The sequence below is a fragment of the Peromyscus eremicus genome, chromosome 7 (genome assembly GCF_949786415.1).
Source record: "Peromyscus eremicus chromosome 7, PerEre_H2_v1, whole genome shotgun sequence".
NCBI lineage: Eukaryota > Metazoa > Chordata > Mammalia > Rodentia > Cricetidae > Peromyscus > Peromyscus eremicus.
The window spans coordinates 111720718-111743945 of NC_081422.1; the positions used below are offsets into that span (position 1 = coordinate 111720718).

Sequence of the window (23228 nt, forward strand, 5' to 3'; positions counted from 1 at the left end):
TATACCCCTATCCCTTCCTTTTGGAATGGAACTATTTTATTCTGTGTCATTATATGTTAGATATAATGTGTTTCGTTTTCTGTTTGTTTTGTTTTAATGTAAAGGGGATAGATGTTATAGATAAATGATTTGGTCCCAGAAGAGATTCTGTTCTTACACTTTTGAACGATGTTGGAACTGTTAAAGACTATGGAGACTTTGGTAGGTAGAATAGTGTATTTTTCATTATGAGATGAAAATGAAACACTAGAGGACAGGGATGGAATGCTATGATTTCAAGTGACATGTTTATCAAGTTGCCAAGGGATGTGTTGGTTAATCATTATTGTCAACTTAATGGAATTTTAAATCACCATGGAAACAATCCTCTGGACATGTCTGTGAGGGGTTTCCAGATCGGGTTAAACAAGGAAGGAAGACCTATCCTAAATGTGGGTAGCACCACTCAATGTGCTAGAACATCAGACTCCATAAAAATGGTGAAGGAAGCCCACACTAGCATTCCTCCCTCTCTGCTTCCTGACTATGGCCACAATGTGATCAGCCACCTGTTTCCATGCCTTCCCTACCATGATGCACTGCACCCTTAAACTGTGAGTTCAAATATCTTCCTTCCTTAAATGACTTTTGTCAAGGATTATTTGCTATAGCAATGAGAAAAGTAACTTATACATCAAGTTTTCTTATGTACCAAGTTTTCTGCTTTTGGCAGTATTTTTAAACTGTTTTACTATTTAATATTTTTATTAAAATCATGCCCTCCCTAAAGGCCTATACATATGACATGTAGAGAGAATGCTTTTAAAAACCATACTCATAGCATGACATTGAAGGTGGCATTAACATGAAGACTCAGCTATTACAACTTAGCAATTCTGACACCTTATTCTGTTCAGCTGACACTTAAGAATCACATCTAACAAAGTCTACAAAGAATACAGTATTCAGAATATAGAACAAACCACAGAAAATATGATCCAGGGAGTGGAATGGTGAAATTTCAGTATACAATTTACATCTAGAAACTCATTTAAAATTTTATTTCTCTAAAAAATATGTTGTTACTGATTCATATTAGAGTATTCTTCACAGATGCAGCACTTAAAAAAATAAAAATAAAAAAGCTGGCGCTAGAGAGAAGGCCCAGTGGTTAAGAGCACTGCCTGCTCTTCCCAAAGACCTAAGTTCAATTCTCAGCACCTACAGGGAGGCTCACAACTTCTGCGACTTCTGATGCCAGTGATAAAGTACTCTCCTCTGGCTTCCATGAGCACTGCATGAACACACACACATATATACAGGTAAAGCACCATACACATTAAAAACAATAATGTTTTAAAAGTTTTTTCATTGCTCAAACAAGCTAATTAATCAAAATAAGACTTGTAACAATCCTAAAAGTAAATATTTGTCCCAAAGAGAACTAAGCCACAGTCGTAAGTTACACCAGGGTCCTTATTTTTTGCTTGTCCAAATCCAAATCTACTCCAGTTAAAAGGATACCTACCCAGAGGCAATATTATATACCGAAAGATCTTCCTACAGAACACTGACAAAATTTAAAGTTTCAGTTGACAAAATAGTATTTAAGAATGTACCAAGAAAACATGAGCATTCCTAGTTGGAAGTAAACGAACATTAACTTTCTATAACTATGACTTTCACATTTAACCAGAAATAATCTAGAGCCTGTGGGGCTTTCTTCTGTCTGTGACTCCTCTAAGATTCTAATTAATTCATCTATGACTAATCATACAATTCAATGTCTTCAAGAGAGGCAACTAGGTAATGCTTGACCACCATGCACAAGACCTTAGGTTCAATCTCTAGTACTGTATTATAGTTTGCTAATGCGTATAAATCCAGCACCTGGGGGATGAAAGCCAAAGCCGGAGGACACGAAACTTAAGAGTTTGAGGCCAGCCTGGGCTACTTGAGACCCTGTTCCAAAAAAAAAAAAAAAGGAAAGGAAGAAAGAGAAAGAAGAGAAAGCAAAAAAGAGGGGGGGGAGAGAGAGAGAGAGAGAGAGAGAGAGAGAGAGAGAGAGAGAGAGAGAGAGAGAGAGAGAGAGAGAGAGAGAGAGAGAAGGATTTAGTCAGCTGTATACAGCGAGAATTATAGATGCTCATTCTTCACAGGTGTTGGAAAGAGTGTGTTTGTAGCCATCCTGGTGGGGCGTAAAATCCTGCCTCAAAAAAAGGAGGGGCTATCACCTAGAAATAACCGAGATGGGGGGACAACTCTAAGGACGCCAGAACAAGCCAAAAGTTGTCCCCTCTTCTCCTACTACACTGAAAAGTATCCCGGAACCCCAACTGAGTCAGTGAGGGGCCGTGGGAACTACACAGCGGCCTTGCTTCAAAAAATACCCAGGGAGATCACCACGCGACCCCAAACACGGGGCCTGCGTGGGTTCCAGGGACCCGGACGCACAGCAGCTCTCTAGCAGCCACCAAGCCCGGCGCTGCCAAGCGGAGCCGCACCGACCCACCTTACGGAACCCGGGTGGCCGCTGAGTGGAAAGGACGCGCTAGAGGGCGCCCCGAACGCGGGCCTCAGCCCAACAGCAGGCGGTCTGCGACGCTAACTCAGCTCCACTCCGCCTCCCCGCGGCCGGCGGCGACGCCTCATCCCTCTCCTGCCGCGGAGACCACTGGGACTCGTAGTGCGCCCCGCCCACCGCAGAGACTCATGGGACATGTAGTACGCCCCGCCCATCCCCGCCAGAGCGCCGCTTAGCGGTGCCCTCAGAGCCTTCGGGTTCCACTTCCGGTTTCGTCGCGCTGCGCTGGCACACAGCCTGTGTGCAGCGGCGGCACCTTTGTGGGCTGCGGGGCGTGCGTGGACCCTTCTACAACCCTCTCGGCCTCGCCGCCCCGAGGAGGGCAGCGGGCGCCGGCGGCCCCGGTGCTGGCGCGCGTGCTGCTGGGTAACGGGCCTGCTCCGGAGGCCCCGGGCCGCTCTTGCTCGGCTTGACTGTGACCTCCGGGGCTCCCGACTCCCGGCCCGCGGAAGCCGCGGCCGAAGACATGGGACTCTCTCGGTGCACCCGTGGCGGCCACCGTGACGGGGGAAGCGGTGGTGTCTTCGAGGAAACCGGAAGCCCGTGGTGACCCCTGGCGACCCGGTTTGTTTTCAGTCGGTTTCCAAACACTGGGGAAGCGAAACCCGGTGGCCTTGGGGGCGGCCCTTCGTAGCCAGGGTTCAGGGTGAGTGGATCGCTCGCTCGCGCTCGCCAGGAGGGTGCAGACAGTCGGGACCGGCCTAGTGGCTGTCGCCTGGCCAGACACACGTCGCCTTCCGTCCCCGGCGTCCCTCTGCGGTACGGAGCGGCCCACTGTAGCATCCCTCGGCCCTGCCATCCCCTTCGCCCCGGTACCACAGGCGTCACTGTCCGTGGATTGCTCAATTTCTGTCGGTGTTCTGACTGACTGGGAATGCTTTCAGTTTTATTTCCTGCACTGAGGTGGCATTTCTATCGGGAAGGGAAAGAGGGACGTGGGTAGTGTCGATGGCGTCTGGGCAGTGACCGTCAGTCTAACTTGTGTTTCAGTCCCGTTTTTCGGCTGTGTTGGAAGGTAGGCTAACACTCTAGTCCTCCTCACGAGGAACTCAGTGCTCAAAAGTGAGATAAAATACCCATGGAAGCTACTAGAAATCAGAACATAAAATTGCTCAGAACAAAATAATGTAATAATCAAAAACATTGACGTATTGGGGTTTACTTGACCTCTACTCTTTAAATGCAGAAGACAACCCCCCCGTTTGAATTTTAAATTGGATTGAACAAAATCTTAAAACAGTTTAATTTCTAGTTCTTCAAAAATGTTCTTGTTACCCAGTCCGCGGTGATCACTCCATCTTCTCAAGTTGGGAATAGCTGGGATTATTCGCTGGATGGCTACAAAATACTGAATGCCCTAAGGTTTATAAATAGTCGTTCTCATGCAAATGCAAGAGTTTAATATCTAAGATCCATCATGCTGTCATGGGAAACGTCAGTGGATTAGATCAAAAGCCTTGGGATGTAGGCATTGAATTTTCCATCTGTTCACTTACACGAGTTAAAGGTTAAGCCTCTTACTCTTGGCTTCCCCCTTTTTTCTTTTGCTGAAGTACAGTGCTCACTTTCCAGATACAGTTTCCAAGAGCTCTGCTGGCTCTGAAGTTGGCAACCCGTTTGCATGTTTAATTACTTCACCTGTAAATTGAGACATGCTTACCCATCTGAGTGTTTTTACACTGATTTAAAGAATTTTTAAGAACTACCTAGTTCATTAAAAGATGAAGCACACATTGGGCATGATGGTACATGCCTTAAATAATCCCAGCACTAGGGAAACAGGCAGGCTGATTTCTGAGTTCCACATCAACCACTGCTACACAGTGAGAGCTCTTCAGAAAAAGATTAGGTGAAGCCCAGTGTCTAGAATATAACTGCCTCTACCAGAAGTGTGCTTCATCAATGCTAACACAGACTCAGTGCTTACTGAGTGAAATAATGCAATTAAAAAAAAAAAATCTCTGAATGGGACCAACATAACTTTAATGTCACTTACCTGAATTAAAGTTATGTTTCATTGTTAGAAAATAATTATTAATAATATTTAATGTAGGTGCTTGGTTGCATGAGATACATTTATTTTAGAGGAGTAAAAAGAAGGCTGCTTCATACTATGCTATACTTGAATCTTTAGATTCCTCAGCCATAGCTGGGCGGTGGTGGCACACGCCTTTGATCCCAGCACTCAGGAGGCAGAGCCAGGCGGATCTCTGTGAGTTCAAGGCCAGCCTGGGCTACAGAGTGAGTTCCAGGAAAGGAGCAAAGCTACACAGAAAAACCCTGTCTCAAAAAAAAAAAAAAAAAAAAAAAAAGATTACTCAGCCATAAAAACTGATCTCTGGACTAAGATTCCTTAGCCATAAAAACTGATCTCAGTGAGTCAGGATCATAAAAATGAAAATGACATTTTTCATATTACGTATCTGATATTGCTTAAGCTTTTGGACACTTAATGAGTTACAGAGCATATGATTGATGAGGTACATAGATTAAGTGTTGGCATCTTTTTAAAAGGGCACTTGAGAATCCCTTTTAAAGAAGCAGAAGCCATTCCTGCCCCTAATTATTTAAAGTGAGAAAAGGAGTAATATGTTATTTCCTGGTTCTTTGCCCACTGTTTAATTGACCTATATGGAGTGGGTTCTCAAATATCCTAACTTTTCAGAGATAGAAAGCCACTGGAAATTCTAAACAGTATTCACTTCGGAAGGTAATGCACAATAGGCCTTAATTCAAATCCCAGTTCGGTCACATGCCGCAGGTATGATTATAAACAAGTTTACTCACCTCTTTAAGGCTCGGTCTCCTTGACTGTGGTGTTGGCAGCTCTTTTCTTGCCAAGTTTAGTGTAGCTATATTTAACGTATCAGCCAGTTTCTGGCACAACTGTGAGTTTCTTTTTATCTGTTCAGGTTCCCGTTCTGTAGCTGGATTAAAAAGTTGCCTTCACAATATAATGAGGTGGTCTCTTCATGATATATCCAACTCTGCCATGTATAGGTATTGAGGTTCAGAGAGCTGAAGTGACTAGTGTGTAACCAGGGTGATAGATGATAGACTAGAATTTGAGTTTCTGAATCTTATAGGCCATTGTCCATAGCGTTTGACCTTGGCCAGATTCTTACTGGGAAAAATTACAATCACAACATTCAGAGTGTTTATAAAGAACCTAGATTTGGCCTGACCACTAGGTCCATCTCCCACCATCTGCCCAGCTCCCAGTGCAGGCAGGTAAGAGCTTCCCAATCCTCCCCAGGTCCAGACCACTCAACTCAAACTCCCCCATTCTACCCTCTTGAGGGCATGGGCAGATCTGAGCTTGTCTCAACCTTGGTCAGAGAAGTTTCCTTTTGCAGTGGCCAGCAGTCACTGGAGAGATGCATACTGTGTCAAAGTAATGAGAATAAGAGACTGAGTGCTCAGCCCTGCGTGGGACATCTATATTAATCTCAGCACCAACAAGGTGCAGAGAACAACATGGTAAAGAGGAGGAAAGAATGGAAGAGCCGAAGAAAGGAGAGGAGGGCTGTGAAATGCTGCCTTTTAGATGCAATCATGATCTCCTAGCAACTGTTACCACCTTACAAGACTTAATCCCAGTATGGATGGGGGGGACATAATCTTTAGGCTTTACCCCACACTCAGGTGGAGAGTGACAGGGAGAGACAGAATCGATTTTTACTAAGGATATGGCCATTGTTCCAGTGGATGGCCCACATGTATGCACATATGGACAACACGATTGCACTTGATGGGTTATCAAACAAAAAAAGGACATGAAGTGTGAGCATGTTGAGGGATATGGAGAGAATTAGAAGGGGAAATATGGGTAGATAGTATGTCATTGTATATGCATACGTGTGGGCCATCCACTGGAATGAAAGTGCAAAAAGCTCAGGTCTTTAAACGTATCTCTTGCCTTTGTGAAGCAGTTTAGTGTTTGGTTTTAGCTGATTTTAGAAAATACTCAAATTCAATAAATTCTATCCATTTAGGGTAAGATTGTTATTTAAATAAGATGAATAGTGTGGATACTGTTTTTACCTCCCCTAAAATTAGACTGCATTGCAGCATTTATATACATATATATATAGTTATTATATATAATGTCATATATTATATACATATATATAAAAGGTTCTTTTAGGTAAAATAGTAGTTTACAGTTTTTTTATTTAGCTAGGGATCCAGCTCAGGACTTGATACTTGCTTGGCAAATGTTCTGCTGCTAAACCATACTCCCAGTCTAATTTCACACCTTCATAGAACTTTATAGTAATGGATCTAAGTGCTTGATCTAGAATTATTTTTCATCCTTTACACTATAAAAGTGGTTATTAATATTTCCTGAGCCTTAACAACTTACCCACTAAGTCACACTACCCCTGAACCTTGGATTAGAACCTGGATAGCTGTGCTTATAGCAATTGCCCTATGTTGCCTTTAAGATTTTTCCAGTATTCACATTGCAAATAGACCTTTTCTTCCTGCTCATCGACCAAGTGACCTTCCCCCTCTCTCATCTCCATAGCTGCCATGGACACACTAGTAGAAGATGACATCTGCATTCTGAATCATGAAAAAGCCCACAGAAGAGAGACAGCGACTCCACTCTCGGTGTACTCAGGAGAGGAATCTGTTGCTTCACATTTTGCTCTTGTCACCGCTTATGAAGACATCAAGAAGAGACTTAAAGATTCAGAGAAAGAAAACTCTCTCTTAAAGAAAAGAATAAGAGCTTTGGAAGAAAAGGTAGTTTTTGGTTTTGTTTTCGTTTTTGTTTTCCCTCGTTTGATTATGTTTGACATAAAAAAAACCCAAATATTTGATAATTTAACTATTTTCTAATCTGTCTTCCAAGACTAAGTAAGAGTTCCTAAATTCTTTACCATTAAACTATGTTGCATCAGCTATACCCTGTGCTCAGTGATATTGTAGAATAGGATTTAACAACTTGAAGGTTTTCTGGTCCAACATTTTTTTCCCTTTTTTTCAGATTGACTACTGTCATTGCTATGTATTGAGGCCAGTTTTTTCCCTTGTTTCCTTGTTTTTGTTTTGTTTTGGTGTGTGTGTGTTGCACATGCATGTGCACCTGTGTGTATTTGAAGGTCAGAAGTCAACCTCAGGTGGTGTTCCTCAGGAATTGTTCACTTTCTGTTGGAGACAGGCTCTCACACTAGGTCATAGGGGTTACTAATTAGACTAGGCTGCCCGGCTAAGAAGCCTCGGGATCTCCTGGTCCCTATCTCCCTATTACTGGGGTATAAGTACACTTCACCACATCAGGGTTTGAACGTGAGGACTGAACTCAGGTCCTCATGCTTATGCAACAAGCAGTTTACCAAAAGAGCAGTTCACCCAGCCCTGGTATATGTGTGTAATTAGAATTTCAAGTCTGTACAGGAGAATAACATACTAGTGATGAAACTGTCAAACCAGAACCTTCTTTGACATTGCTTCACTGTGTTTAGTAAGCTCTTCACCAGGACCGGACCCTTTACTTCTGTATTCTCTTGGATTTCCTCAGAAAGGAGGAATAACACTTTAAGCTGACAATGACATGTGCTTTTCCATGCTGAATGTTACATTTCTGAATATTATATGAGATAGCTAAAATGCAGTCTAAATCATCAGATTTAACTTGATTTTATATGTTGGAATTTTTCTTGGTTGCCCATTTATTTATGGCATTTTAAGGTTTTCATTAGTTTATATTTCATATTTCTTCAAATCAGATTTGTATTTGTATCTTACAAAAACGAGAGTTTCTACAAATGGTAAAAGAAATGAGTTAAGAAATTTCTCTGTATTTAAAAACTTGAGGATGGGTGTTGCTAGAATTTTTTTTTTTAGGAATTTTTTTATTCATTTTACATACCAATCACAGATCCCCCTCCTTTCCCTCCTCCCGCCCCTCCGCCCTTTCTTCCCCAACCCACCCCCCATTCCCATTCAATAGAGGCAGGTCCAAGTCACTCCCCCTGCATCAAGGCTGTGCAAGGTAGAATTTAATTTGTTGGAATGATAAAACTAAGAAGTCATTTATTAGTATTATCATAATTTCTTCTCATTAATTTTAACTTAGTAATTAAGTATATTTGTCATATATTGAGATAAATTACTAAAGGTAACTTTACAACTCATAGTTAAGCTTTTAAAATTCAATAGAATCATGGAATTTAGTACGTAATTAACATACAAAATCTGTACATTGTGATCATCAATCCTATTAATTTCAATTGCTGGAATAATACAGGGTTTAATGAAGTGGTATATCTAGTCCTTAAGAAGTTGACTGATTTGATCCTTTTCTGATGATAGAAATTAGATACTGTAGACTTGGAAAATACTCAGACACTTCCAAGACAATATACTGTATTACAGTGTGATGATTAAGTTTATTATAAAGCAAATAATACAAAGCACAGATTACTGATGAGCAAAAAACATGTGTTGGTTTTTTGTTTGTTTTTTTTCTGTACTATTTGTCTTGTTGATGAAGATTGTGTGGGAGTGAAATATTCATCTAATTATAGGTAAAGGTAGGCTTTCTCCTTACATTGCAGTAATTAGAGTAGAAGGTAGAGCCACCAGAAGATGGTCTTAGTTGGTTCTGCAGAATACCCACTGAAGATTTCTCCCCCTAATTTCATACTATTAGCTTGTTGGAGCTCGAGTAGATGAAGAAACAAGTTCTGTGGGACGAGAACAAGTGAATAAGGCCTATCATGCATATCGAGAGGTTTGCATTGATAGAGACAATTTGAAGAACAAATTGGAGAAAATAGTAAGTTAATTTGAAAATAATAATTTATATTTTAATTATTTTGTCTTGCAAGAAGTTTAGAATTAAAGGGTTAAACATTTACATTTATTAATTAAACAAAATATACATGTTCATGGCATATAGAAAATTTTAATAATTATATTTTCCAGTAATATCCAAAAATAAATACTTAGTATTTAATAATGTTAAGGACTTAAAGCCTTCTGAGAACCACTAACTTACTTGGAAAAAAGTCATGGCAAGGCTGATTTACTCCTTGTGGGTGTTCTGTTTGGTTTGGTTTGGTTTCTATCCAGTGGGCAATGATGTCACAAGAGAGAAACAAAAGGTTAGTGAGAATCAGCGTTCATCTTCCCATCTTACTTTTAAAGTTAGACTGAGGTTTATTCACCATTGACCTAAAAAGTAAGCTATGAGACAAAGCTAGAGAGTTTATTGACTGTAATTTGGATTTTCCCTACTTAACCAGAATAAAGACAACACTGAATCTTTGAAAGTATTGAATGAACAGCTACAGTCTAAAGAAGTAGAGCTTCTGCAGCTAAGAACAGAGGTGGAAACGCAGCAGGGTATGCCACTTACTTGTTATGAATGTTCTCATAGAATTCATCCATCTGTGCATTTGTGTGCTGTACTCATAATCAGTTTCCTATGCCTGTAGGATAAAGGCTTAATTTTTTCTGTTCTTTTTTCACACAATATCTTATTAACTTTTCTTTAGCTGAAAATTGTACTTTTCCCACAGAAGATGTCATGTTTTTATTCAAGGGTAGTGTATGTGATGGATAAAGTAGAAGAGGAAAGAGAGAAACCCCATCGTCCCCAAAGCTCTCACCCACCTCTATCTCCTGACTTGGCCTTCATACTAAACCTATTGCCCACAGTTAAACACCTTATCATGGAGTAGCTTCATTGTCTCTTAAATTTTTTTCTCCCTGAAAGTTGATGAAATGTATAGATGAGATACTGAAATGGAAATTTTGTCTGGGAGTTAGAGATAATAGTCTTGTTCCCATCAACAGTCTCATGAGACAACCAAAAGAACTGCCTGTTGAGAGGAGACTGTTTAGTAGAGAATTAATGTGCGATCTTTCCAGGTAAATGGTTGGGGCTTTTTGGAGATGGAGAAATAACGGACTAAGTCGAAAATAATGTAGGATCCAGCTGTATTAAGTTTCCATAGTCAGGTGTTTATGAGTAAAATTGTTTCAACATGCATTCTAGACCTGTCCATCAAATTGCAAAACTTTGATGGAGTGCATGATGCTGAGCCTTAGTAGCCTTACATGTTTTGTACTGGTTATTTATTGACATTTTACAAGTGTCACCTAGGAACTGTAGTTGGTATAAAAAGCAAAGATAACTATTTTGTTGTCTATCCTTTTTCTAGTAATGAGGAATTTAAATCCACCTTCATCAAACTGGGAAGTGGAAAAGTTAAGCTATGACCTGAAGATCCATGGTTTGGAACAAGAGCTGGAACTAATGAGGAAAGAATGCAACGATCTCAAAATAGAGCTACAGAAAGCCAAACAGACGGTACTTCAGAGTCATTCAATTGAGAACTTCCTGTACTTTGGGCATCATATATAGGTTTTGTCACTAAGTACTAAATCATAGGTCTATAATTATAACCGTAGAATGTTCATTGCAACTACTATTTCATATACTCTATACATTCATTCTTACCCCAGAACATAGTTTTAAGACTTGATTTAAAATATATGTTGGATTATATATTAGTTACTTTTCTATTGTTGTGACAAGGCACCATTACCAAGGCAATTTATAAAAGAAAGCATTTAATTTGGGGGCTCAAGGTTCCAGAAGGTTCAAATCCATGATCATCATGTCCAGAAATATAGCAGTAGGCAGGCAGGATGGTGCTGGAGCAATAGCTGAGAGTTTCCATTTGATTCACAAGCACAAGGCAGAGAGCTATCTGGGAATCCCATGGGCTTTTCAACCTCAAATGCCACCCCCACCTCACCCCCAGGAGCACACCTCCAACAAGGCCACATTTCCCATTCCTTCCCAAACAGTAATAACAGCCGACTCAGCATTGAAATATAAGAGCCCCTGAGGGCCATTCTCATTCAAGCCACCACAGGTTATTTTAATTTTTTCAAAACTTCCTTTCCTTAGGGTTTCTCTCATTTTGAATGTGTCTGAAAATTTTAAAGAGAACTTAGTTTTAACTTTTGCATTTTATTTAACCTAACAATTTGGTTAGTTTAGACATAAGAGACAACATTATAGAATTCTTGGGTTGGGGGGTACTAACAAAGGAAGCCTTACATAGCCTGTTTATTGTCAGAAGACTCAGAAAACATTTGAGAATTCAAGAACATCAAACTGGGAAGTAGAAAAAAAATAAATGTTTACATTTTATACATGAGAGTTTTTCACTGTAGAGTGAGAAACAGTGCCATGTGATCATGGGAATTTGGCTTATCATTGTGTTTTTATTAAATATGGAAATTAGGAATGTCTTTTAACTTTCAGGAAATTTATTTTCCATGGGCATTAAATATCTCTGTTTTCCTAAATGTTAAGTTAGGGGTTGTATAAAGAGGTTAGCATAGCACCTGGACAGAGTATATTTAGTACATACATTAACACAAACAGAAACGTATTTAGAGTAATTCAGGAAGGCAGTCTGTGTGTGTGTGGTGGAGGGGTGGTCAAGTTGTGGTTCTTATTACTTATTCTGTTCCACTAGGTGGTGCTAGGGAATAAATATGCTTTTAGTTTATATCTATCATGCTAGCAGTTCATAGAAACAGTTTATTAGAAGTACAAGAAACTTTTAAAACCATGATGTTTTATGTACTTTTAAATCTGATTAGAATCTTCTTGGATATAGAAATCTAAGAATGATCTGAAGAAAGAAGTTTCTGTTCACATGAATAACTTGTATCTACTTGGCTGTGTTTTTTAAATGCTAAGACATTATTTCATGTGACATACTTAGAGGTATGGTCATACTAGTAGCACTCTGCTTTTGACTGTTACCAGCAGACTTGGCTACTGGTGTTTGTTGTTAGGAAGATCAGCAGCATTTCAGAAGCAGCTCTGCTGGGGCTTTTCCAACCCCTTATCCTAGCCATCTACATTCAGAACAGTTGATTCTGAGAATTCAGACAACCAAAGTAGTACAAAAAACAGTAGATCAAAATAAATATTAGTGTGGAGTCCTAGTGTTGGACGATGTATTAAAGGTTCCAGGAAGGCTATATTGCTGGGACATGGGGAACCTGAAGTGAATTCCCAGAGTGTGGTCTTCAGAACAGTGCAGCCTGCTTACTTGCTATGAGGAGTTTTTGCATGTTAGGGACAATCCTTTTGAGGATTTTAATTTTTGCTGGTTTGGATTCAACTTTTCTGCCATGTCAGTAAATGTAAAACTACTTTCTTATCCTAACAAGATTTATTTTGTATTGTCAGCTCTAAAGAGAAGGTTTCCAGTAAACATATGTGTTTTAAGTATACACTGAGGCCCCTATTTTTTTAATTAATGATATAAACTAAAGGGGTTCTGAGGATAGTTTTATTTCCTCTGGATACCAGTAAAGAACAACCCCAAGCATGCCTCCAATGCAAGTAGTCAGACCTCCCTGATTAATTGCTCGTTCTGTCTCTCCTCCATAGGCTGTCCACACTGCAGTTTATCACAGGAAACTCAAGGGACCCAACTGTTTTCAATCCTAGACTGTGATGCATCAAATGTGGGATGTGTGGAAAGTCCTAACAGATTTTCATTGTTACACTAAAACATAGTATTTAGGTGGTAGTTTTTGAGACAGAGCCTTACTCTGTATCCCAAGTTGGCCCAGAACTCACTCTGTGGCCCAGGCTGTACACAAACTTATGATACTCCTCCTCAGTCTCCCAAGTATTGAGATTATGAGAGTGAGCTACATGCCTGGTTTATAATTTATGTTATGTAAGTAATACTGAATAGTAAATTTTTTTATTTTTCAGCTTATACCAGCAGTTCCTGCTGATAAATTAATACCTGTGAGATTAATGCTTGTTATAGGCTCTTGATTGAAAATGCATTGTGAACAAGTATGACACAGAAGATCCTGAATATATTAGATTTATTTAAAAGTATCTTATATAGGTGTGAGGGTTTTTTTTTTGGTTGGTTGGTTGTTTCGTTTAGTTTTATTTTGTCATACCTACAATATAAATAATTAAAACTGTAAAGGGTTTGGGGACTTTCAGAAGCTCTTGCCAAGGCCAGACCTTAAAAGGGAGTGTGGGAAGCATAATCCTGAGCTGAGATGACACAGTGCCAAACCCCAAATCAAACTCTCTGTTATCAGTGAAGAAACAGATGAGAACAGGCCCAGTGGAGACAACTAGAAACCTCTGCTCCATTTACTGAAAATGGTGCTTTCTAATGTAACACAGTGTTTGTTAAAATAATACAGTGTATGTAACCTACTCAGTCGCTCCTCTTTGCCCACAACTAGAAAAAGTAAAACCAGTGGGTCCATATGCATTTCATGAAAAATAAAACTCAATAGCATTTATCAAGTGAGAACACTATTCAAGCATAGTTCATGGTTTTGTTTTGCTTTTTAAAGATATAAATACATTTCCTGAAATTGGAATCAATTGCTTGTACAGTTTTTGAAAATAGACTAGAATATTTGGACACACAGGAAAGTTCTTGCTAGGTCAGTCATTTTATGAGGAATGTATGCTGTCTTAAAATAGTAACTGGTTAAGAGCACTGACTGCTCTTCCAAAGGCCCTGGGTTCAATTCCCAGCACTACATGGTGGGTCACAACTGTCTGTAACTCCAGTTCCAGTGGACCCAACAGGCATATATGAGGCAAAACACCAATGCACATAAGATAAAAGTAAATAAATTTGGAGCGGGAGAGATGGCTCGATGGTTAAAACAGTAACTTGTCTCAATTTTTTGCTGTTTTTTTTTTTTTGAACAGAAATAAGAAATACCAAAGAAACTCCCATTTTCCATAGAATCCATGCAGATATACCTTAAACAGTAATGTGATGGCTATGTTACACTTCTGATATGTTCAAAAGTTATGTTTATAGGATTCCAAACTCACGAAAACATGTTTTAAAGAAAATGAAAGCATGAACACTCCAATAACTGAAAGTGATTTAGCCATTTTGGGGATAGGTGGCAGTATTTCATTAAAATTGACTCTGAAATCTAGTCTTACACTTTATACAATTATAAATATATTCTGTATATGTTAAAACATCTGTGATGATGAAAAAAACTGAGAAAATGGAACTAATTCCTTTGTTTTCTTTGCTAAACACATGACAGGGGCCATCTCAGGAAGACATTCTGCAGGACAGAGATCTCACCAGACCGAGCTTGCCGAGAGAGGAGCATGTCCCACACGAGGGCCTTCTCCACAGGTCTCCCGTGTGCTTTCTGCCTTTAAGATGTGGTTTAACTTGAAGAGCAGCAAATACTCTGGTGCTGGCTCTAATCTCTGGTCATAATATATTCATAAAAATGATTTCATAGTTACTTACCAGTAGGCTTGACCTGATCTGCTGTGCTATACTTATCAAAAATATTTGAAAGACATTTGTTTTAGAGAAATTACAGTTGTCAAAGTACACATCTTTTAATTCTGTAACGAATACCATACTTTAATTTTAATTCCTTTAAGGCAGTGGTTCTGAACCTTCCTAATGCTGCGACTCTTTAATACAGTTCCTTGATTGTGGTGACCCCCCAACCATGCAATTATTTTGCTGCTACTTCTTAACTGTGATTTTGCTACTGTTATGAATCATAATGTAAATATCTGATATGTCAGGACTCCAAGGTTGAAAACCGCTGTTTTAAGGGAATGTAGTAAATTTTCAAAGGCTAAAGAAAATTGTGTGTGTGTGTGTGTGTGTGTATATATGTATGTATGTATGTATGTATGTATGTATGTATGTCTGAAGTAGAATCAAAGATGAGTAGTTTTTGGTTTTGTTTTTTGTTTTTGGTTTTTTTTTTTGGTTTTTTTGTTTTTGGTTTTTTTTGTTTTTTTTTTCCATGAGCAGGGTTCATTTCATTTACAAAAAGGTTGAGAAATAGTGTTGGTCAAGAGAACAGGACTTCACAGTATTCTCTAAACAGGACATATAATGCTTTCTTAGGATGCAGACAAATGAGTTCCAGAATGCCAAAGATAGAGGGGTGAAAGTTTGTACTCAGACTAAGCATATTTGTGTGGGTCATCAACCATTTTATAAGTACTTTGGTGTAGATATACTGACAATGCCTGTAAGAAAATATGGTCCCCTAAAAGGGCAGTGTGGTAGAGTAGACAAGTAAGACAGCTTTGAAAAAGCAACCTTGTGGAGTTGACTCCTGAACCTGTCTCTTCATGTATAATTTCCCATCGTCCTAGTTAGGGTTACTGTTGCTGTGATGAAACACCATGACCAAAGGAACTTGGGGAGGAGAGGGCTTATTTGGCTTATACTTCCACATCACTGTTCATCATCAAAGAAGTCAGGACAGTACTTCAAACAAGGCAGAATCCTGGAGGCAGGAGCTGATGTAGAGACCATAAAAGAGGCTGCTTACTGGCTTGCCCCATGGCTTGTCTAGCCTGCTTTCTTACAGAACCCAGGACTACCTGCCCAGAGGTGGCCCCAACCCACAATGGATTGGACCCTCTCACACCAATCACTAATTAAGAAAATGCCTTTCAACCTGACCCTATATGGAGGCATTGTTTTCAGTTGAGGCTCCCTCCTCTCCAATAACTCTAGCTTGTTGTCAAGTTAACATAAAACTAGCCCACACAGTCATTTTGCCAGGATGGTATAAGAATATGGTTAAGTGCCTAGCACATAATGAATGCTTAGCCATCATTATTCTGTGTTGTTTTTCAGGGCTCTCAAGTAGAGTGATGATCATTTTAGTATGCAAACTGCTATATAAGTTCTTTAGAGACAACTATATACATGAAATTTTTTTTTTATGTCATTTAAAGCAAGTTAGCTTTACACCCCCATTTAAGAAAGTAGGGCAAAATGGTAGGCAATCCATGCGTAGCCTCAAAAACACTTAGATAAAACACCCAGTACTCATCAGGACTGCCTGGAACCCTATTAGGATCTTAAGAGATAACTTGCCTTTTCATTTCTTATTTAATGGCTTCAACATTTATTCACACACATAATTACCAATCATTTTCACATACTTTAAAGACTATAAGACTTTGAGTTGTTATCCACAAGAGGAAGAGTTGTAAATAGTAATAATCTTAGCTATTGGGGTGGTGGTATGGACATGTGCTACAGAGCCTGTGTGGTGGTCAGAGATAACTTAGTACAGTTCTCAGCTTCACTCTCACCTTGGTTCCAGGAGGTAAACTCAGGTCACTTGCCAACCCATAATTTTAGGGTTTTAAAATGTATCTTTTTATGTGCAAGTGTGTTGTGTGAGCCTGCATGAATTTATGGCGATTATGGGTGTGCAGGAACCTATGGGAGCCAGAGGGAAGGCATTGGGTCCCTGGAACTGGAGTTACAGGTAGTTGGATGCTAGGAACTGAATCCTGATCCTCTGCAAGAACAGTAAGCACTCTTGAACTACTGAGCCATTTCTTAGGTATTTCTCGTGCACAATCTTATGTATCTTTTTAATCTGTAATTTTAGTGTAGGTGACACTAAAAGCAGAGGACACAAAGGTAATTTTGGTGCTCTAGTTTCACCTTGTCCAAATTTTTAAATAATCTTCATTAAATTGAATTTTTTAAATGTACTTTAGGTATTGATACTAATGCCTTTATAATCTTTTACTTGACATGTATTTGGTGTTTGAGTACCCAAGTGTCATCATGAATATTTCTTTTTTTAAGTCAGGTACAGATTCACCATATTATAACAATAATAAATTATTTCCAAACTCTATTATTCATGATTGTGTGCCTGAATTAGCACATGTACAGTACTTAACTTGCTGCTTTATGATATGAGTGACTCTTTGAGAAGCATCCAATGCCCAGAATTGTACATGGAACCAGCAATTTTCTTCACATTGTAGAGACTTCATTATGAAACAGTCATTGTAAAAAGCATCTCCAGTGGTTACTGTTTCTGAAGTAGAGCTGGTTAAATATACCAGGGGTTAACCAGTGATACTTAAAATACTAGATTTTTCAAAGCAGTATAGTTTGTTGTACTGTTTATAATACAAGAATAGCAGTCCAAGTAGGATAGAAATAATCCATCAAAGAGGTAAAAATTTACCTCACATGATTTAACCTAATTGTTTTTAAATATCTATTGCTTCCGTAATTAGATACTAGATTCAGATTTCGAAGTTATTCCTCTTAAGTTTAAGTTGTGTATTAGATAGAAAAAAAAATTGAAGCATGTTTGTTGAGTTTTATTTCCATACCATTTACATTCTTGAACCTGTAATAGTGGTGGTTCTAATATTATGAAGTCAGTTCTTATATTGACTAATTCGTGATTACTGTGCAGTAAAGCAAGAGTATGTGCTGAAGATTTCAGTTCATTTAGTTGGCAATTAAGAACCTAAAGAAAATCATGAGCCTAAGAGGATTTAATGGAAAATAAAAGCTTTTAAAATTAGATCTAAAACAGTTTCAGATTCGGAGGTAAAATCCTTTTAATTATAAAACTATGGAAAGGCATTTTGAAGTTTTGTTTCCTATAATCTGCTTCTCTAGCTGCTGCTTAGTTATGAGGAAATCATGTGACTCCTCGTGTCTTGTGCTGTCATGTCACATTGGTTTAGAACCAACAGTATGAGACAGCCCAGTCAGACATAAAGAATGTAATGCATGAAACCTCAATTTTGTCTTAATGTGGTCTTGGGTATCTACTCATCACTTCATTTCACAGTGTCAAAACAATCCAAAGATAAAGACGAATTCAAAGACCATATATGAATGAATGCAATTTTATTCTTGATCAGATTGACAAAGGAAGAACATACTCCTTACTAGTTACTAATTATATTAACAGTACTGCACATTATTGGCTAAAATAAATCCTTGGTTCTAAGAGACAGTAAGAAACTCACTGGTTAGTGTTTATTATAATCTGTTTGTTATAGTAGTTATTGCTTGAAATTGAGGCAGTGTTATTTCTAGGTGTTTTTCACTTACATTCCAATTAATTATTTTTTAGTTTCATTTATATTCTCATAAAACAATATAAATATAACCCTGCTTATTTGTATTGTTATTCCCCTTTAGGCATAAAAAGGACCAGTGCAGTATAACTTGTTTTTAAAATTCCATTGCAGTGATAATATGCAGCATGCATACTGGGAACTGAAGAGGGAGATGTCTAACTTGCATCTGGTGACACAAGTGCAAGCAGAGCTACTAAGAAAACTGAAAACCTCAGCTGCCATCAAGAAAGGCAAGTCACTGCTGGCTGGAAGTGCTCAGTCCAGCCAGACTGCCTGAAGAGCAGCTAGCTACTTTATCTTATCAAAACCTCATCCTGTGACTTCAATACGCAGTCTCTACTGCACACCCATTCCCTGCTTTGGCTTCAGCCTCTAGCTGGTCAGCTTCACACATAAAAGTGTTGCTGGTATTTTTTCTTCAGTACTATATTCTTTTCCCCTTGTGGCTTTTCTCAGCCAAGTGTTGCTTATATGTGTAAGGCCAAGGTGTTAGGTTTGCTCTAGTTGGCTTTTTACCACAACTATCTATATTTAAAAAGAACTCCAGACCCAAGTTTCATTTCAGTACTATCAAGTATACCAGAGACCTAGCTTTTTATTTTCAAAACAACTCCGATTCATTTAGTTCTTGACATCTTTTTATAATAGGCTTTCCTTTCCATACAGGATGTCTCAACCAAAATTTTTCATTGCTTTCTTTTTATATCCAGTATTTGACTAAAGCTTTTGGGTATTATGTTAGCTAGTAGCGTGTCCTTTTGCCAGCGCTGTTTTTGTATCTTAGAAAACAATGAGTGTGTTTGCACCTCACATTGCATAATAGGTTTACATCTGAAACATACAGTATGCATTTAATCTTAAATTTGACTTTTCAAAGGAATGTGATGTCACTTTGAAAAGTGACCAGCATCTACTTTAAAATTGTTATTTGCACCTCTGATTGTCCTAAAGAAGAAAAAGAAAATTGTTTTATAAATATTCTCGGGAGTATTTGTAAGGGAAAATATTTCACACTAGGGAAAAAAAAACGCACACATAATTTAAAGTTTCTTTTGCTTTCTACAGTGTTGGGTACTTAAGAATCAGGCAAATTAATGTGGTGTTAAGCAAACACAGCTCAATTTATGGTTCACCTAGCCCTTGTTTTTCAGTAGTTAAGATTACTTATGAAGATCCATAGGTGGATGGCAGAAATAAGACTTCTCCTTAAACCGACTCAGCTATTGTGGAGCAAGCTGTTAGTACAACTGCTCACACAAATAGTGTATTCCAAAGCATAATAAAGAAGGGATCTTTCCATCCTGTCTTCTATTGTTGGGAATACAGAGTCGTATTATTACTTATGAATGTCTGGCCTTAGCTTGGCTTAGTTTCTTGCCAAATTTCCTTAACTTATTCCAACTACCTTTTACCTCAGGGCTTTTCCTTTTCTCTAACTTCTGTAAATCTTACCCTTATTCCATGGCTTGCTTTATACCTGGGTGGGTTGCCCCTGGAGTCGTCCTCCTCCTCTGGCTGCTAGATCTTCGATCCCTCCAGAAGTTTTCTCTACATATATTGTCTGCCTGCCAGTCCCTTCTATTCTTTCTCCTGCCTTGCTATTCTTTATTAGAAAAGAACTTTATTAGTTTTTTATTCTATACACAGGCACAGTAACACAGCTTCACAGTTAAACAAATGCAACATGAACAAAAGTAACACACCTTAAAATATTCTACTACAGTCTTCCTTCTTAATTGGCTGAGAACACAGACTTTTGATGCCTTTGCACTATCAGTTTCTAGAACATTTCCTTGGACAAAGTCAAGTCTAAGGGACCAGTAGTCACCAGTCCCTAAAGCTGTTTTTAGTAGAAGGGGTTATGGCTCACTTACTCTTGACCTGCCCATCACTATTGTCCAGAAGAATTGATTACTTTCAGTTTTTTCACTCTATTTACCCTTCCTACCCAAATGTTACAATTTGTTTCTTCTACAATTACATGAGTGGGCACAGCAAGTGGAAGGGCTCACCTACAAGCGTGAGGACCTGTGTTCATCTGGAACTCATAGTGGAAGCAAAGAACCAACTCCAGAAAGTTGTCCTCTGGCCTTTATGCTCATGTGTGTACCTGCATTCTCATGCTCACAAACATACACACGTAAAAATAAAATATTAGGTTGCATAGAGCCAAGCCTTCAGTACACATGGTCATCCCTAGGTTAAGAAAAAAATGTAGCTTTCATCTGTGGCAAGACTGAATGAGAATAAAAGATGCTACTGTTGCCTGTACACTGGCTGTAGCTAAATAATAACCTCATAGCAGTCTTTTCTAAGCCACTGTATGTATGAAAGACCTTCTAATTTCCTTTTTAAATTGACCAAAGCAGAATTATGTTTACCATTAAATTTATTTTAAGAAATTGAACTTACAGCTTCTATTTCAACTACTTTATCCATAAAAGCCTTCGAGTATATGTTAAAATTTCATTTGACTCTTAAGAATTCAAAGTATATTTATAAAAATAAGTTACTTTTGGACCCTCTCCCGTAGGGAAGTTCGAATAAGCAAAAGAATATATTTAAAACCTACTAATTTCTTAATGACTTTCTCAGTTTCCACTAACACCAATATGATCTAAAACCCTCACTAGCCACATTAAAGGCCAAGAGTTTTTCTTGCCTTTGCCTTGTAAAGAGATGACACTTTTTACACCATGTAGACTCTTTATCAGCATGAGGACACAGCAGGAAGGGATTCCTACATCCATTTTGCAGATGAAGCAGTTGAGTGAATGACCTTGAGTCAGTGTCAGTAAGTATGTGATCTATCAGAATTCAAATGTTAAGTATCTCCAAATCAGTTTCCCAGTGATCATAGTAAATTAGAAAATGTTCATTTTAGTGTCAATTGTAAAATTGGTATGTGACATGTTTACAGTCACAAATGGTAGAAAACTGACACTCAGCCTATGCTTGCTTTTTAGCCTGCACCCCAGCAGGATGTGTTGAAGACCTTGGGAGAGACAGCACGAAATTGCACTTGACAAATTTCACTGCAACATACAAAAGACATCCCCCTTTGTCACCAAATGGCAAAGCTACTTGTTATGCTCCATCCTCCCCTTTAGCGGGAGATATAAAGGTTTTATCAGACAAAGCTGTTCTTCAGTCATGGACAGATAACGAGAGACTGATTCCTAATGATGGGATGGACTTTCAGGAGCACAACTCTTATGGCAGAAATTCTCTGGAAGATAATTCCTGGGTGTTCCCAAGTCCTCCTAAATCAAGTGAGACAGCATTTGGTGAAAATAAAAGCAAGACCTTCCCTTTAGCCAACCTGCCACCACTGCATTACTTGGATCAACATAATCAGAACTGCCTTTACAAAAGTTAATTGGATGAGACTCTTGATTTGAACATGAGGAGGACAGTAACTTTCACTGGTTATCCCAAGAGATTATTCAGATTGGAAGTGGACTTCGATTACAAAAATCCTGCAGAGTTCGCCAGTATGTACATTTGTACATTCTATACAACATTATGTAGTTGGATTTCTAGTATGAGAACCTCCAGCTGTACCTTTGGTAACAATTAAAGGATTTTGCTTCTTGGATTAAGAATGGAAATGGAAATTTTAGACATGGTTTTATAAAGTATGTCACCTGCCTAAATACCTATTCACTAAATAAAAAGCAGTCTTTAATACAAAAGAAAAACCATGTCTGCTGGTTCAGATTGTATTGAGAAACAAATGGGCAGTGTGAATAGGTTGTGCTTCTGTGACTTCCTGATGCATAAAGATTTGAAATATAATGGAATAAAAGTAGGTTATTACATCTCTATGCTATTGTCTTTTAAGATTTAAAATCATTTTTAAGTAAAATGTGTATACAATTTTAAAATGCAATTTGAATTCTAAGACTTGAACTAACAACCATTGAAGCCAACTTTCCCCAGTATATTCAAATCCTAAATAGTTAAAAATGATATGGTATGTGAATAAACTATATAAACTTACACACGTAGTTAAAAGTGGAAAGAGCATCTCACAGGGCAGTCTCTTCAGTGATTCATAATGAGCTCCACTTGTGTCGGTGTGTCGTCATTTTCAGCAGGACAGTTGTGTTTTACACAGAGCAGCTTGTACACTGTTGGATTATGACATCTGAGAAAGTGATTTTTAATTAACTGCATCTAGAACTAAATTTTGTGCTGTCTAATTATGAAATGTCTCCAAATTCATTCTAATTGGCAAGTCACTTGTAAATAAGTAAAGAATAACAAAGATGGCTTCATGTGGACATTCATCTAAATTCCTTCGGATTGAAGCATTAAGAGTATTAGTAATCATGTATTACCTGTTTGATGTAAGACTTTATCCTTTTCTAAATAGTATTTCATATATCCTGAATTTAAAGGATCTCAGATCTCGTGTGTATGAATATCATACATAGCCCAACAGTGTTCACTCTTCACCAGTTATTTTTGTATTGGTATTATCTCACTCACTTATTCATGCCTGTCCATGATTAATGGAATTGATGTCAGATGCTGGAATGTGTTCTGACCAATGAATACAGCTGACTCAAGGGAGTACAGGCTCCTGTCAAGTAATATAACAAGACCCAATATGCATAAAACAAATAGGAGACTCCAGGCTCTACCTGAAGGAACTAACTACCTGTGTAATAAGAAAGCAGATTCATTTCTCAT

The 23228-nt window shown here is 38.5% G+C and overlaps 2 protein-coding genes across 8 annotated transcripts in view; one reads left to right on the forward strand and one right to left on the reverse strand.

Moving 5' to 3' along the window:
• Zcwpw2 (zinc finger CW-type and PWWP domain containing 2) overlaps positions 1–2894 on the reverse strand; it is a 117988-nt gene extending 115094 nt beyond the window's left edge. The window contains exon 1 of one of the 3 annotated variants that reach the window (XM_059268838.1): positions 2492–2894. The gene's annotated coding sequence lies outside the window, so the exon portion shown is untranslated. The remainder of the gene's footprint in view (positions 1–2491) is intronic. The other 2 variants (XM_059268839.1, XM_059268837.1) reach the window with 2 other exon arrangements.
• Positions 409–22357, forward strand: Azi2 (5-azacytidine induced 2). 5 transcript variants are annotated; one of them, XM_059268845.1, is made up of 8 exons: positions 2951–3209; positions 7095–7315; positions 9228–9353; positions 9823–9922; positions 10744–10892; positions 14672–14766; positions 18642–18760; positions 21497–22357. In XM_059268845.1, the coding sequence occupies exons 2-8, from the start codon at positions 7100–7102 to the stop codon at positions 21907–21909; spliced, it is 1218 nt and encodes a 405-aa protein (XP_059124828.1). In that variant the 5' UTR covers positions 2951–3209; positions 7095–7099; the 3' UTR covers positions 21910–22357. The 5 variants fall into 5 exon arrangements, with proteins under 5 accessions (XP_059124827.1, XP_059124825.1, XP_059124828.1 ...); XM_059268844.1 differs by lacking the exons at positions 2951–3209; positions 21497–22357 and adding an exon at positions 409–593 and having other exon boundaries at positions 18642–19851; XM_059268842.1 differs by lacking the exon at positions 21497–22357 and having other exon boundaries at positions 2949–3127; positions 18642–19851.
• Positions 22358–23228: the final 871 nt, after the last annotated feature.

Bases quoted from the DNA above. Each gene is read 5' to 3' on its own strand.
- Azi2 (XM_059268845.1), top strand. From the start codon at position 7,100: ATGGACACACTAGTAGAAGATGACATCTGCATTCTGAATCATGAAAAA. The intron at 7,316-9,227 runs GTAGTTTTTGGT...TCATACTATTAG, and splicing joins TAAGAGCTTTGGAAGAAAAG to CTTGTTGGAGCTCGAGTAGA. The intron at 14,767-18,641 runs GTCTCCCGTGTG...ATTCCATTGCAG, and splicing joins CACGAGGGCCTTCTCCACAG to TGATAATATGCAGCATGCAT.